The 14,083-nt window shown below is 45.5% G+C and overlaps 2 protein-coding genes across 3 annotated transcripts; one reads left to right on the top strand and one right to left on the bottom strand.

Annotated features, from left to right (window-relative positions):
• Window positions 1-3,036: 3,036 nt before the first annotated feature.
• Window positions 3,037-4,469, top strand: LOC123139845 (probable carboxylesterase 15). Its single transcript, XM_044559543.1, has one exon. The coding sequence runs from the start codon at window positions 3,270-3,272 to the stop codon at window positions 4,329-4,331; it is 1,062 nt and encodes a 353-aa protein (XP_044415478.1). The 5' UTR covers window positions 3,037-3,269; the 3' UTR covers window positions 4,332-4,469.
• Window positions 4,470-6,062: 1,593 nt separating this feature from the next.
• Window positions 6,063-7,485, bottom strand: LOC123135039 (probable glutathione S-transferase GSTU6). Of its 2 annotated transcripts, none has more exons than XM_044554166.1 (3): window positions 7,248-7,485; window positions 6,780-7,118; window positions 6,063-6,663 (listed from the first exon to the last, which is right to left on the bottom strand). In XM_044554166.1, the coding sequence occupies exons 1-3, from the start codon at window positions 7,431-7,433 to the stop codon at window positions 6,298-6,300; spliced, it is 891 nt and encodes a 296-aa protein (XP_044410101.1). In that variant the 5' UTR covers window positions 7,434-7,485; the 3' UTR covers window positions 6,063-6,297. The 2 variants fall into 2 exon arrangements, with proteins under 2 accessions (XP_044410101.1, XP_044410100.1); XM_044554165.1 differs by having other exon boundaries at window positions 7,239-7,481.
• Between the last annotated feature and the right edge of the window lie 6,598 nt (window positions 7,486-14,083).

Genomic DNA, 14,083 nt, shown 5'->3' with positions numbered 1-14,083 from the left:
ACATGACTTTTTTCGTATTTTTCATAATCCCAATGTGTTTTCCTTAAATCAACCCGCAGCCCAGACTTAAGTGACAAAAACAAATCATTTTTCATACTTTTTAGAAAAAACCCCGTCATTCATATTAATTAACGCACAGTTCATCTTTAAGTGACAAATGCTTTTAAAATCCTATGTTTTAAAATGTAACTCCAATTTTAAATTGTAGCATCTGAATATGATGCTATTTTACCCGTTTAACATATTTAATTCTATTTAGGATGTAATTTTAATTGATAGCGCACAATCCGCCTTTTTCCGTACCACCGTTGATCCGTGCTGCAAATGAACACCTTCAAAAATCCGATTCAAGACAAAAAAAACCATCAATAACCACACATGGATGCCTTGACCAAACCTTGCAGGGAAAACGAAAGTTGATGGTCAAAATGAATACCCAAGGGTTTTTAAATGGGAAGAAATTGTACCGGGTAAGCCGGATACGGGTACGGAAAGGCAATACCGATACCCACGTATGGGAACGCGATCGCTAGCATTAACCCAAAATCCCCTCCCCTTACCCATGTGCATGATCTTGTTTAAACACGTTGATCTTCTTTTGTTGACTCATGATTTTCTCTCTGATCTTGTTGATTTTATTATATTGTCTCCTTCATTTGATCATTACATAGTATGGTCCGCAGTAGTAACTTCAATAAAAGAAAAGTAGAGAAAATCATGTCCCTCTTGTTTGTGTTGTAATTAGAAAAAAAAGAAGAAAGAACATATGTGAATGTTTCTCTAAGAAGTTCACTTACATGCTACTCATCCATGAATGTAATTGGACATTATTTGGTGCCATCTAGTTCATGCTTATTGCTATCCACTTTTAAAAAATAATACGCTTTTTTTATTTCACCACACAACAATTCGTGATTTATATGTGCGGAAATGCTAAAATGTGGTATATGTGTGTTGAAATTTTGAAGTATGCATGCTGAAATGTTCTTTACATATGCGGAAATGCTAAAAAGACACGATGAATTGTGAATTGGGTAAGGTGGTCGAGATGGGTAATTTTGCCTGTAGGTATTACTCTCGCACCCTGCCGAGTACGGGTATGGGAATAATTTGAAACCCACGGCGCGGGTACGAGTACGGGTGTTTGGGCGAAAATTATTGAGGCGAGTAAGAGTTTTTTTTTTTGAAACGGAGGCAAAAGATTTGCCTCATATATTAAATGAGGAGGAGAAAGAGTTTGTTACAACACAGTGCCAAGAAACGACATGGCAATTACTCTCGCAATAAGAAAGACCCTAGATTTTTCGCCCCGGGTTTAACCCAAAGGTTGGACTCTTCGATCACATTGTTTAGCAAGACATGCGGAGGGGCACTCTTGTGTCTAAACACCCTTGCATTACGCTCATTCCAGATCACCCATGAAACCAACATGGTTATCGAAGCCTTCGCTTTTCGGTTGGCGGTGCCCTCGGTGCTCAAACTCGCCCACCATTCCTTGATGGAGTCGTACAAGTGCCATGTGGACGTGTCCACGTCGTGGATGCGGAGCTTCTGAATCACCATGTTCCAGAGCCTGAGGGTGAAGCGGCATCTGAAGAATAGATGGGGACCGCATTCCTGCACCCCTCTGCACAAGGGACAAGGGCCACAGTTTGGCCAGCCTCGCCTCTGCAATCTGTCTGCAGTCCAGATCCTATCTTGAAGCGTGAGCCAAGCAAAGAACTTGACTTTCGGAGGGGCCCAAACCTTCCAAACCATTTGGTCCATGGGGGAGAGGACCAAGCCCAAAAACTGCGCCCTGTACGCGGAGGCGGCGGAGTAGTTCCCGGAAGCCGAGTGCTTCCAAAGGATGTCATCGTCGGCAAGCTCATCAAGGTGGACCTCTTGGAGCAGCGTCCATAGGGTGAAGAATTGTGAAACATGCTCAATGGAGGCTGGTGTAGGTGGCCTGATTTTGAGAATCCACGCGCTCTCCTTGAGGGCCTCCCGCACCTTCCAGCGCTTCCGTGAGGAAGCCTCATAAATGAGCGGAGCGATGTCTCTGGGCTTGCGACCCAGAAGCCAAGGAGAGTCCCAAAAAGGTGTCCGCGCACCATTGCCGACCGTGATGGTGGTACATGCGTAGAAAAAATTCAGGTCATCCTCATCACACGGGTTCCCACCTCCAACCCACAGCTTTGTGGGCTCCTTCCACTCATACCAAGGCCACCGCAGACGCAAGGCCCGCGCGAACTTGAAGGTGTTTAGGACCCCAAGCCCACCATAGTCAAGCGGCCTACTGACAGTGTCCCAATTGACCTTGCACTTTGCCCCAGTTGTCTTATCCGATCCCGACCAAAGGAATGCCCGCTCGAGTTTGTCAATGTTTTGCAGGATGGTGGTTTGTATGACAAGCGGTGTGATGAAGTAGATGACTTGGGAAGCGAGAACCGACTTGACGAGCGTCGCGCGTTCAATGGTGGTGATGTTTTGGCCCTCATATGTTGTCAATCTACTCGCCACTTTATCCACTAAGAATTGAAGATCAGCAAGCTTCAGCCTCCAAATCGACAGCGGTAGCCCCAAATAACGGAGCGGAAAGGCAGCCCTAACAGCCGGCAGCCCATGGGTTATGCGGTCCAAGTCGAGGTTGCCACATCTAATGGGCACCATTGAGCTCTTATGGAAGTTAGTGCACAGACCGATGACGTCCCCGAATCCCCTCAGAATGGCCGCCAGGTTGTCCACATCTCTTTTGATGGGCGCAACAAACACAGCCGCATCGTCCGCGTAAAGAGAGTTTAGGCAACCTTTACCTGCACCCGAATCCAGTGGATGCAATGTTGAGGCAACATAGGTGGGATGCCATGTTCAAATAAAGGGCATGAACTTATTGGGGTCTCGAGTCATGATTATTAGGATGGAAGCGTCAAGCGTGTGGTATTCTTTTCTTTGTTGCAGCGCACAGATTCTTTTGCTAGTGAATACACATGTATACTGTATACACAGGGAATGGTGCACCAGATGCACAAATCGTCCATGTGGTAAGCAACCTGAAAAAAACGTTATTATAGGGTGGATACTTGACAGGGTAGGTACAGATGCCGCTAAAAATTACTTTGGCGCATGGATGCGTGTCTTGCTTCCTTGTCGGAAGATTTGAACCAGACGTGCACTGATGAGCCAAGTTTAGTGTACCATCACAAAAAAAAAATTGTGTTTGTGGGGTGACTAAACAGAGCACATGCAGAGTTACTTGTGCCAAGCGAATCCAATCCATTCGTACCACAATGTCGACTATACCGTCCTCGCCCGCGTCCGCTGTCTCGGGTTCGGCGCCGCCGCCGCCGCCGGATGTGGTGGAGGACTGCATGGGCATCGTGCAGCTCCTGAGCGACGGCACCGTGAGGCGCAGCCTGGACTACTCCCACCTGCCGATGCTGAGACACGTCCCCTCCGACCTGCCCGTCCAGTGGAAAGACGTGGTGTACGACGCCGGCAACGGCCTCCGCCTCCGGATGTACAGGCCAACCACCGCCGGCCGCGCAGAGAAGAAGCACCCGAAGCTCCCGGTGCTCGTCTACTTCCACGGCGGAGGCTTCTGCATCGGCAGCTTCGAGTGGCCCAACTTCCACGCGGGCGCGCTCCGGCTGGCCGGCGAGCTCCCGGCGCTCGTGCTCTCCGCCGACTACCGGCTCGCCCCGGAGCACCGCCTCCCCGCCGCGCACCGGGACGCCGAGACCGTCCTCTCGTGGCTCCGCGACCAGGCGGCCGCCGGCACCGACGCCTGGCTCGCCGAGTGCGCCGACTTCGGCCGGGTGTTCGTCTGCGGCGACTCCGCAGGCGGCAACATGGTGCACCACGTCGCCGCCCGCCTCGGCTCGGGCGCCCTCGCGCTCGGTGACCGGGTGCGGGTCGTCGGGTGCGTGATACTCTGGCCCTACTTCGGTGGCGAGGAGAGGACGGCGGCCGAGGCCGAGGCCGAGGCCATGGCGCCGTCGTCCGAGTTCGACCCTGGGAAGAACTTCGACCAGATGTGGCGGCTGGCTTTGCCGGACGGAGCGACCAGGGACCACCCGGCGGCGAACCCGTTCGGGCCGGAGAGCGCCCCGCTCGATGACGTGCGGTTCCCTCCGGTGCTGGTTGCCAAGGCCGGCCGTGACCGGATGCGCGACCGGGTGGCTGAGTACGTGGCGAGGCTCCGGGCCATGGGGAAGCCCGTCGAGCTCGCCGAGTTCGAGGGCCAGGGCCAGGGCTTCTTCGTGTTCGCCCCCTTCGGTGATGCCTCAGACGAGCTGGTCCGAGTGGTCAGGCAATTCATGTGTACGTGTACGGCGACCAGCCACGGGTGATTAACATATGGATCGGATGTAATGCTCTTCTCGCCAGTGCTTATTTCATATTTTCAATGGAAGTGCTGAATATTTTAGATTACAAATGTAAATCGGATGCTTTTTTTTTGTGGGGAATAAATCGGATTCTTACTAATTTTACAACATCTTATGTGCCGCCGGTGCCACATCATGCCATGATTGGTCATAGTATGAGGATCAAAATCACGAAACGCTCATGACCGCCGGTCATATGATGAGTGCATCACTGGTTCTCACTTTCAGTGAAATTTCATTAATTTCTGTACATATTAAAATAGTCTCCTCTCGGTCAAAATACTCCAGTAATTTTGGTAGTACACATAAATTCAAATGATTTTTAAATTAGTTTTGGATTTTTTAGAATTTTTGGTTCAATCTCCATCAAATTCATGTGGAAAATTCGCTCCTTTCGCCGAAATCAAAACCAAAATATGAATTTCACAGAAATGTAGTGATTTCTGCAAGTCTAGAATATTTCTAGAACTTAAATTTAAAACCATATTCAAGCACCATATGCGAAGTGCCACATCATGTCGGATCAGTGCAGGCTTCAGGCATGCTTTGCTAGCGAAAATCAGGGGAGGCGAGGCTGAATTTTGCCGTCCACACTATCCCAACCATTAGCGAGACATTGGCTAGATTTCCTTGTGCATGCAAGGAGTTCTTCTGACCACGCGTGCGATTCACACGCAACTGTTATTGATGTGAGCAATGACCAATGAGGGGGTCCTATCACTATCAATGAGGGGGCATATCATCCGTGCGCCATAACACAAACGAAATAGCCAAACATCCATTTACACTGTGACATCTTATCGCAAACGCTTTCAGAGGGACAATCGTGTGGATGTAAACCATGTTTTGATTGTGTTCTTACATCTATGCTTAGAGTACTGTTCAAAAACCAACCGATTCAACGATGTATCATCCGATTTGTCACTATTCGGTGGGTGAACGATAAGATTATGTCATATCATCGTCGTTTATTGGTTGTGGTGATTTATCGCTCTTGCAAACGATTTATCAGGAATATACTGATAATTTGGGCCTATTTCTACCATTATGTGTGCAAGAACTATGTTTATTTGTATTTCGTGGACCTTGTAACGTAATATGTACCGTTGTCCTATTTTCTTTGTAGTTGTACAAGAATTCAAAGGCAAGCAATCAATGTAACACTTCTATTCAGTATTGTTTTTGTGTTGAATATAGCATGTTTTAGTGCTTGGAACGTGGGATTTACCAAAAAAAAGACTGATTAATAGTCAACCGATAAGATCGATTAATCATCGGATTTCCGATTAATCTCTAATTCTCAGCCGACCAAGACGCTAACGATAAGCGATATCCGTTTTGACCTCTTCCACCAAGTGTTTTGCAGTCTACATGCATCATATTGCATGAACATAATGGTACTATATAAACACTTTATCATTGTCTCCATGGCATGTTTCCAACCGTCCAAAGGTGTTGTGCTTCTGCATCATGTAGTCACACATGGCTAATAATACAATAATCTACCATCGATCCTTACTTGTCTTCCTTCTGTATATGTCTAGGCTAGGATCAATGTAGACTGTAAAATATATTTTTAGTGTTGCGTTGGCAGGGTTTTAAATGCAAAACCTCTTTGATCTGATTGTATTAAGTTCATGCTTTATCCAGTTACTCCAAAATTCTGAGCTGAAGGGAGGAATAGAAAATATGTCTCAACAATCCTTTCACTCCATCAAAATAATAACTTATCAACATTGAGCTATTTATATTAGGGAGGAATAACATGAAGATGATTGAACTTCAAAGTACTAGGTTGTCTGAACAATAACACTCTACGTTGTCACAACAGACATGTGAGAGAAAGAACAATAGTATTCGGTGTCGCGACTCCTTCTTTGCATTGCACTCCTATCAAGATCCTTAGCTATTCTCGGACTGTTGAGACATCTTAGATTAGAGCCCTTTGGGCACGTTTCATCTTTGCAAACTCAACCAGCCTATCGACTTTTGGCAGAACCACCTTGGCGGGTTCCATTTCGCCAAAGCGCTCCATCCATGCCAGCAGAAGCGGAGTCTTGGTGGCGTGTAGAAGCTCCACACCACAAAGCGCCTCGGTTCCTTGCATCCTTGCAACCATACCACCCAACACAACATCAACATATCCGACGTTGTCTCCTCCAAAGAACGGCTTCCCCTTGGAGCATTCCCTCAAGGCCCTCTCTAGCATATCCACCGCCGCTAGCGTTTGCTTTGTCCCTTCATCTTTCTCCTTGTCTGTCTTGCCCACAAACATCTTCCACCATGGCGCGACTAGCTGAAAATACATATGCATACATACAAACATATGCACAAACAATATATATTACGTATAGTGTATCGACAAACTAATAAAACTCGCACGTGCACCGGTAATGATAACTAATGATGAACCTTGTTGTCAATGTAGGTGGCCCAGAATCGAGCCCTAGCGCGTTGGTAGGGGTGGGCGGGGAGGAGAGAGGGTCCTATCCCATGGTAGACCTCATCGATGTACTCCAAGATAGCGAGTGACTCGCATATGGGCATACCATTGTGGATGAGCACGGGCACCTTCTTGTTCACCGGGTTTGACACGAGGAGAAGGTCACTCTTATTTGCAAGGTCCTCTTCCTGGTACTCGTAGCTCAGGCCCTTGAAGTTGAGCGCCAGCCTCACTCGCATCGCGAAAGGGCCCCTCCATGTCCCTAGGAGCTTTAGCTCATGCTCGTCTTCCCCTGCCGCCACTTGTTGCTACGCTAGCTCAAATAAATAATCGATGATTACCGCAAAAAAAATTAAAAACAAATCGATGCAACATCCATAAATTCTCAATGAAAAGAAAATGTGTACGAAGTTTGAACCAGACTATACCGTACATACCATGCCGCCAGCTGTCGTGTAGGGATTATTGATAGAGGACGAGCTTACGATGAGCTTACGGTTCACCGACGTCAAGGAATACACGAAGCGTGCCCTTGAAGGTCGTCCGACTGTTACATGCGGACCCGTGCATGCTGCCGACAGGACGATCTGAGAATTAGGCAAAGCAAGCCCAGGGAGCGCCATGGCGTATGTACGTGGATGCGCACACAGATTTGAGCTCGTATCTAACCGTGCTTGTGTGGTCGGTTCCCGACCCAGGAAGATAGGTAGGACCGTTATATAGACGCATGTACGGTTGATAGGCGAGGGTAATGGATAGCTGCCCAATGTTTCTTCTCTTGGGATAGTCTCTCCTGTTGTGTCAGTTTCCAACTACAGTCCCGTCTCATCGTTGCTGTGTATTTTGCACTCCCAACCATGCACTGAAAACCACTGGAGTACAAATAATCTCATGTCTCCACTGAACCGCACTACATCACGGATCATTTCTACCCAGCTGCTGGTAGGGAATTAACTGCACTATGATTTCTTTACCGGATCAGAGTTCTCTCTAAGGACCGCTTTATACTATAATAAAGTCCTCTACTTTCATACAACAACAGATCCAAGTGTGAATTTTTTTTAAACAAGTTGGGAAAACAACAGAGGGCACGCCCAAAAGCCAAAAACAAGCCAATACAAGACACCTCACACGAGGAATCAACTGTTAGAGCATCTTCAACATGCGCCCAAAAACTGGGCCGCACGCTAAAATCCGTGTTTTTTATGTACCAGATAGCTCCAGCAGAAGCTGTAAAATAGTGGGCACGCAAAAAAGAGTTGGGCGCGCTGAAAAACGCTATCAAAAGCTACAAATTTGAGGCGCCGGATTGCGCGTGCTTCACAATTTACACTGCCTGTTCTTTTGGGCGCGCGTTTTTGGGCATCTGCTAAAGCAATGTTGGGTCCGGTGCACTAAAATTGCTACAGTGGCATGCTAAAACTATTTTAGGGCGCGAAATTTTTGTGCACCTATTGGAGATGGAGCATCTCCAACGGCCGCACAAAAAATCCGCGCCCAATAAACGTTATAGCGCGCCACCATCGCACTTTTAAAGCGCCGCGGGACCAACTTTGTTTTAGCAGGTGCCCAAAAACGCGCGCCCAAAAAACAGACAGTGCAAATTGTGAAGCGCACGCAATCCGGCGCCCTAAATATGCTGCGCGCGATAGAGTTTTTCAGCGCGCGCCCAAAAACTTTTAGCGCTACAGCTTTTGCTGGAGCTGACCGGCGCCCAAAAAAACAAACTTTTAGCGCGCGGAGCTCTTTTTGGGTGCCTGTTGGAGATGCTCTTAGGAGGCGCACCGAGCGGGCGACGGTCGACCACCTGAAGATCATCCATCATGCCCCCTAGTCGGTCCATGTCGATCCCACCGCCTACATATCGGGTGCCACTGTTGCAAAAATGCCAAGAATAAACAGAGTTTGAAGCATGCCGTAAGAAGACCCTCTCTATCACCATCTTCTACCCGTAGTCCATAGGGTCTATACTGGGTGCAACTGCTGCAATAATGTTCGAGACTATACGTTTCTTGCTTCCTTATTGGAGGATTTGGACCAGACGTGCATTGATGAGCCAAGTTTGGTCAAACGAAAAATTGAGCGGTAATGCTAGATACCGGCAGATCCTCGGCCATCCGTTTAGTTCTCAAGATTCGTGCTTCCGATTGCTGTATTACTTGTAAATCGTTTCCCAAATGAAATACCTGAAATACACTCTGCACATTTCCGACATTTGCACAGATATGGTATGTGGGTCCCACGCTTTTCAGGGCCACAAGTGATTAGCATATGGATCGGAATGAGCGCTCTTCTCGCCAGGGCTTGTTTCATTTTTTTCAAAGGAAGTGCTGAATATTTTCAATTACAAATGTAAATATGATGCTCACTAAAATGACAACATCTTATGTGCCGATGGTACCACCTCATGCATGATTGGGCATAGCATAGTTCTCACTTTCAATGAAATTTTATTAATTTCAGCAGATATTACTTTCATTATTAATTAGTTTTGGATTTTTTTTAGAATGTTTTGGTTCAGTCTCAATCAAATTCAAATGGGAATTTTGGTCTTTTCGCCAAAATGAAACCGAAATATGAAATTCACATAAATTTAGTGATTTCGGCAAAGGCTAAAATAGTTCTAAAACTTAGATTTAAAACCTTGTTCAAGCTCCATATGTAAAAGGCCACATCGTGCCGGATCAGTGCATGCTTGATGCAGGCTTTGCTAGCGAAAATAACAGGGGGTGGCCAGGCCGAAGTTTGTCGTCCACACTGTCCCAACCGTTAGGGGGATATTGGCTAGGTTTCCCTGCCCATGCAATGAGATCTTCTGTGCCAACTCCAGTTGTGAGCTGATCAACAAACAACTGCTATCGAAGTGAGCAATGAGGGGGTCCTATCACTAGCAATGAGGGGGCCACATCCTCTGTCCACCATAACGCAAATGAAAATCGCCAAACATCCATTTGCAATGTGACATCTCATCGCATACGTGCTTAGAGGGACAATTGTCACTACAAGAAAAACTGTCTGTAGAGACGTCATATTCAACAGCTAGAGACGTGTTACTTCATCTCTAGGCAACCATAGAGTCGACTTAGTAAAGCGTCTTTGGAGCGTCTCCCCACGGACCGTCTCAAAACGTGTAGACACGTTGGCTAAGCGTCTGTACATGGCATGAGACGCTATATTGGGACGTTCAAAAGCGTCCCTAGATATGAGGCGCTATATTAGGACGTTCAAAAGCGTCAATAGATATGAGACGCTATATTGGGACGTTCAAAAGCGTATCTAGATATGAGACACTATATTGGGACGTTCAAAAGCGTATCTAGATGTGTAGAGTCGTTCTGTTAGATGCGTTTATCACGTCTCTACTCATAGAGCCGGTTCATTCATCATGGGCACTAACTCCTTTCATATACACGCTATGTAGAGATGTTATATTCATCTCTAAATATACTTAACTTTAAAAGTTATTTGATTTATTTTCAATGTGTATTTCATCATTTCAAATCCAGTTACTTCATCACAACACATGCTTGTGTATAATGATCAACATATATTGTCATATAAAGGCATCCACTCATATCACAATTCACATTCATAGGCAACAAATATTATATAAAGGGATCTTCCCATATCACCAATTGTATCACAAGCATCTCATTCGCACAATTTCATTTACGAACAAACACCTTGAGTTCAGAATTGAATCAAATCAAATATTCATATGAAAGATGCAAATAATTAAGAAAAGATCATACAACCAGAATTAAGTTTTCGTATGAAGCCAAATCCTTTACAAAATACATAATATTTGTCCATTTAAAAACTAATTGCTGTGTAGTTGCTCCTCGCTCCTACAATGCACTCCTTTTCTAATCTTGAGCTACCCTAAAAAAGGAAGATAACAGAGAAAAAATTAGAACGTAAGCTTTCAGAGCAGTGTGTGAAGAAATGTACTTGATGAAATTGGTAAGAGATGTACCAGTGTTTGGTGGTTGTTTTGAGGTTGTGAAGGAGTCCTCGGGAATAATGTTTTTGACCTAAAAAGCACATTGATTCTTCATAAATAATAAACCATAAGTATGTACATTGGAGCATAATCGATGATTGTATGGAAGTGTACTTACTGGCTCGATTCAGTAATTTTTTTGAAATTTTAGTATGATATCTAATTAAAATGATTTGAAGTACAACTCTTTTTGCAGCAATAAGAATCTTACAAGTATTTTGTCTTCAGGATGTGAGAACCTATAGCATCAAAATGTTGGACATTCCTCTTGTGGTCTAGACGTTTCCAGCATGGTATAAAAGGGAAACTTAAGGACATAGTCCATCTGAAATTATCAAAGCACAGAATTAGACATAACTTGAGAATAAGCTGCCAGACCAATAGCATATGCTGTCTAGGATTAATTCATGTTCTGATACACTGACTGTTGAAGCCTTGTATAGTTCCAGTACAGTGACAAAGAAATGTGAGGTTCTAGATTCGCAAAATGTACAAAATTAGGCTAGCATGCATCTAATATGTTTGGTACTCAATACTGGAAGAAAAGCAGTATACGCCCCAACCACTTTCCTACTTGTACTACATGGTGTTATACCATCATACTCAATACAGGAATATGAAGTATTGGTATGTGCAGTATAATATATGATCTTTTTGTCTCTAATTGCATGTCTCAATCACTCAAAATAAATCTTTCACCTTTCTTGCAGAATTTGAAGTCCCGGACTAATTTTGCATGGCTGCCATGCTACCTGTTAACAACTACATGTATTCGGTGGAAGGACTGAAACTTCTTTTGCTCAAACACAGTGATAATTGATCTCCGCCAAATTTTCATGCATTGGTAAATACAACAATCTTTGCAGGCATGTTCAATCCAATACTGAATTTTTATGAAGAAAAGAAACACAAGGAAACTGAGAGAAGCGAGCCTGAGCCTAACGTGTAATAACTAACCAGTGTAATTAGCTTATCAGCAAAGAGATTTCATTCATCACATCGTATTCTATTTGATAGTGCCCAGATAAGTAATCAACTGCAGCTTCATTCATTAAATCTAGTCTGAGAATTGGACAAACCTGCCTACATTTAGCCTCCAATTTTGTACTTTGTTGTGCTGCCACCACGGCTCTCTTTGTGTACAATTGAGGTAGGTTCAGGAAGAGAGATAGGGTAAGGGAGACAACGCCGAGGGGAGCGAGGGAGTATCTGCACATGGAGGGAAGACTGGCCTCACCGGCGTCCACCAGTGGTGGCGAGGAGGCCACCAACCTCATCGTCCTCGTCAGGAGGCCCCATCGTCGTTCACCAGCGCTGTCGGCTGGTGCTCCTACCACCCAGCACCTCTGACAACCACTTCGACTGAATCAATCTGCCGCCTCCCTCGTCGAGTCAGATCACAGGTCAAAACCGCCGCCGCCTCCCTCGTCGAGTCAGATCACAGGTCAAAACCGCCGCCGCCTCCACCTTCTCCTCCCACCCTCTCCTTCCTCCGTCAGACTATCTAAGACCAATTTTACTATTGTTGAGTTTTGCCATCTAAAATTAGATTTGACCAAACAGTTGCTCACATATGTCAGAATTGAATTCCAGGCAAGCAAACAATTCACCAAACACTTAGAGTGCATTGCCTACAGGAAGGAAGTAAGGAGACGAAGGAGAAGATGATCCAGACTTGAGATGCATAAATGAAGGAGGCCAGTTTGGTTGATTTGATGATAAAACTGTAGGGGCTATGGGAATCAAGGATCACCTGCTTGACGTGGTGGAGGCTGAAGATGCTGGATGAAGACGAGAGCTGCTTGCGTGGTGGTGTACCGACGGAACGTGCGGCGGAGCTTCGAGTGAAGAATGAGACCTGCGTGGATGCGGCTTCGTGACCGCGAGGACGACGTCGGGAGGAGCATGGCTTCGTGACGGTGAGGATGATGGCGTTGACGGCTCCAACTAGCGAGCTTGCCGATGGAGGAAAACAAGAGTCGCCGGCGGGCGGAGCAAGGGGCGGAGGGCACCCCGTGAGGGCGAGGCTTACACTGTGCGGGGTGCGAGAATGGGCGGCGCGCGGGGTGCGGGGATGGGCGGCGCGCGGGGTTACGATGCCGGCGTAGATTGGAATCGGACAGTTGGATAAATGGGGAGGTGGGGGAGATGGTGGCGAGTAAAATTATCCGGCGACATATATGGAGATAAAAAAATTGAGAGACGCGCGAAGTCTTTTTTTTTTGAATCTACGCGCTAAGTCTTTGCGCGGTAAAGAACGCGCCAAAAAAAATATGCGAAAATAATCCACGAACCTCAGATTTGGTTATAAGTGCAAATAGTTTGGGATCGCCAAGTAATCACATATATGGATAAATATTTTTTATGTTTATTTTTATTGGATAAATCCGCATTCTTAGTTCTTTTTCCAAAAAAGATCAAACTTTACGGGGTAATGTGTATGAAGCAATATGCACGTAGTTTTAATAAAAAGTACAAAGCCAGTGATAGATCAAGGATGTTACTATCTGTTCACGAACGCGTCCGCAAACACACATTCGGGAGCTGGCCATTCATTACTATACCCGAAACGCCTGCATGCATTTTCAAACATAAAAATGAACCAAACAGAGGAATTTTATGCAAACCGGATAAATAAAGTACGATACATTTACATAAACCGGGCGAGGACAAGCAGTGAATCCTCGAGGGCAATCTTGATTGTTAAGACTTTGTATTTATATTAGTTTGTAACTTCTCATATACCTTGTAACACTACTAGGAAAAGGCCTACTAATGGCGCACCTAATTTGACTATTAATGGCGCATTAGTGGTGCGCCATTAGTATATCTTACTAATGGCGCACCACTGGTGCGCCATTAGTATATCTTACTAATGGCGCATCACTGGTGCGCCATTAGTATCTGGTATACTAATGGCGCACTGGAGATGCGCCATTAGTATATCCAAAAGTGCGCCATTAGTATGCCTCCCAGGGGGCCATGTATACCCAGGTGCTTTGGCATACTAATGACGCACAACAACAAGATGCGACATTAGTAACTTCGGCATACTAATGGCGCACCGTTTAATGATGCGCCATTAGTATCCTTTAGCATACTAATGGCGCACTGTCATGTGATGCGCCATTAGTATGAATATTAGTTTTTATTTTATTTTTTTATTTTCTGTTTTTTGCACAGGTTACAAAATGTATAATTGGACAAAATATAGACAGCACACATCAACAACAGATTCATCGAATACAATAGAAGATTAATCTCTCAATA

The sequence above is a fragment of the Triticum aestivum genome, chromosome 6B (genome assembly GCF_018294505.1).
Source record: "Triticum aestivum cultivar Chinese Spring chromosome 6B, IWGSC CS RefSeq v2.1, whole genome shotgun sequence".
Classification (NCBI taxonomy): domain Eukaryota; kingdom Viridiplantae; phylum Streptophyta; class Magnoliopsida; order Poales; family Poaceae; genus Triticum; species Triticum aestivum.
This window is presented reverse-complemented; position numbering and strand designations above follow the sequence as displayed.

Bases quoted from the DNA above. Each gene is read 5' to 3' on its own strand.
- LOC123139845 (XM_044559543.1), top strand. From the start codon at position 3,270: ATGTCGACTATACCGTCCTCGCCCGCGTCCGCTGTCTCGGGTTCGGCG.
- LOC123135039 (XM_044554165.1), bottom strand. From the start codon at position 7,433: ATGGCGCTCCCTGGGCTTGCTTTGCCTAATTCTCAGATCGTCCTGTCG. The intron at 7,119-7,238 runs GTATAGTCTGGT...GAGCTAGCGTAG, and splicing joins CTGGCGGCATGGTATGTACG to CAACAAGTGGCGGCAGGGGA. The intron at 6,664-6,779 runs GTTCATCATTAG...ATGTATTTTCAG, and splicing joins CCACCTACATTGACAACAAG to CTAGTCGCGCCATGGTGGAA.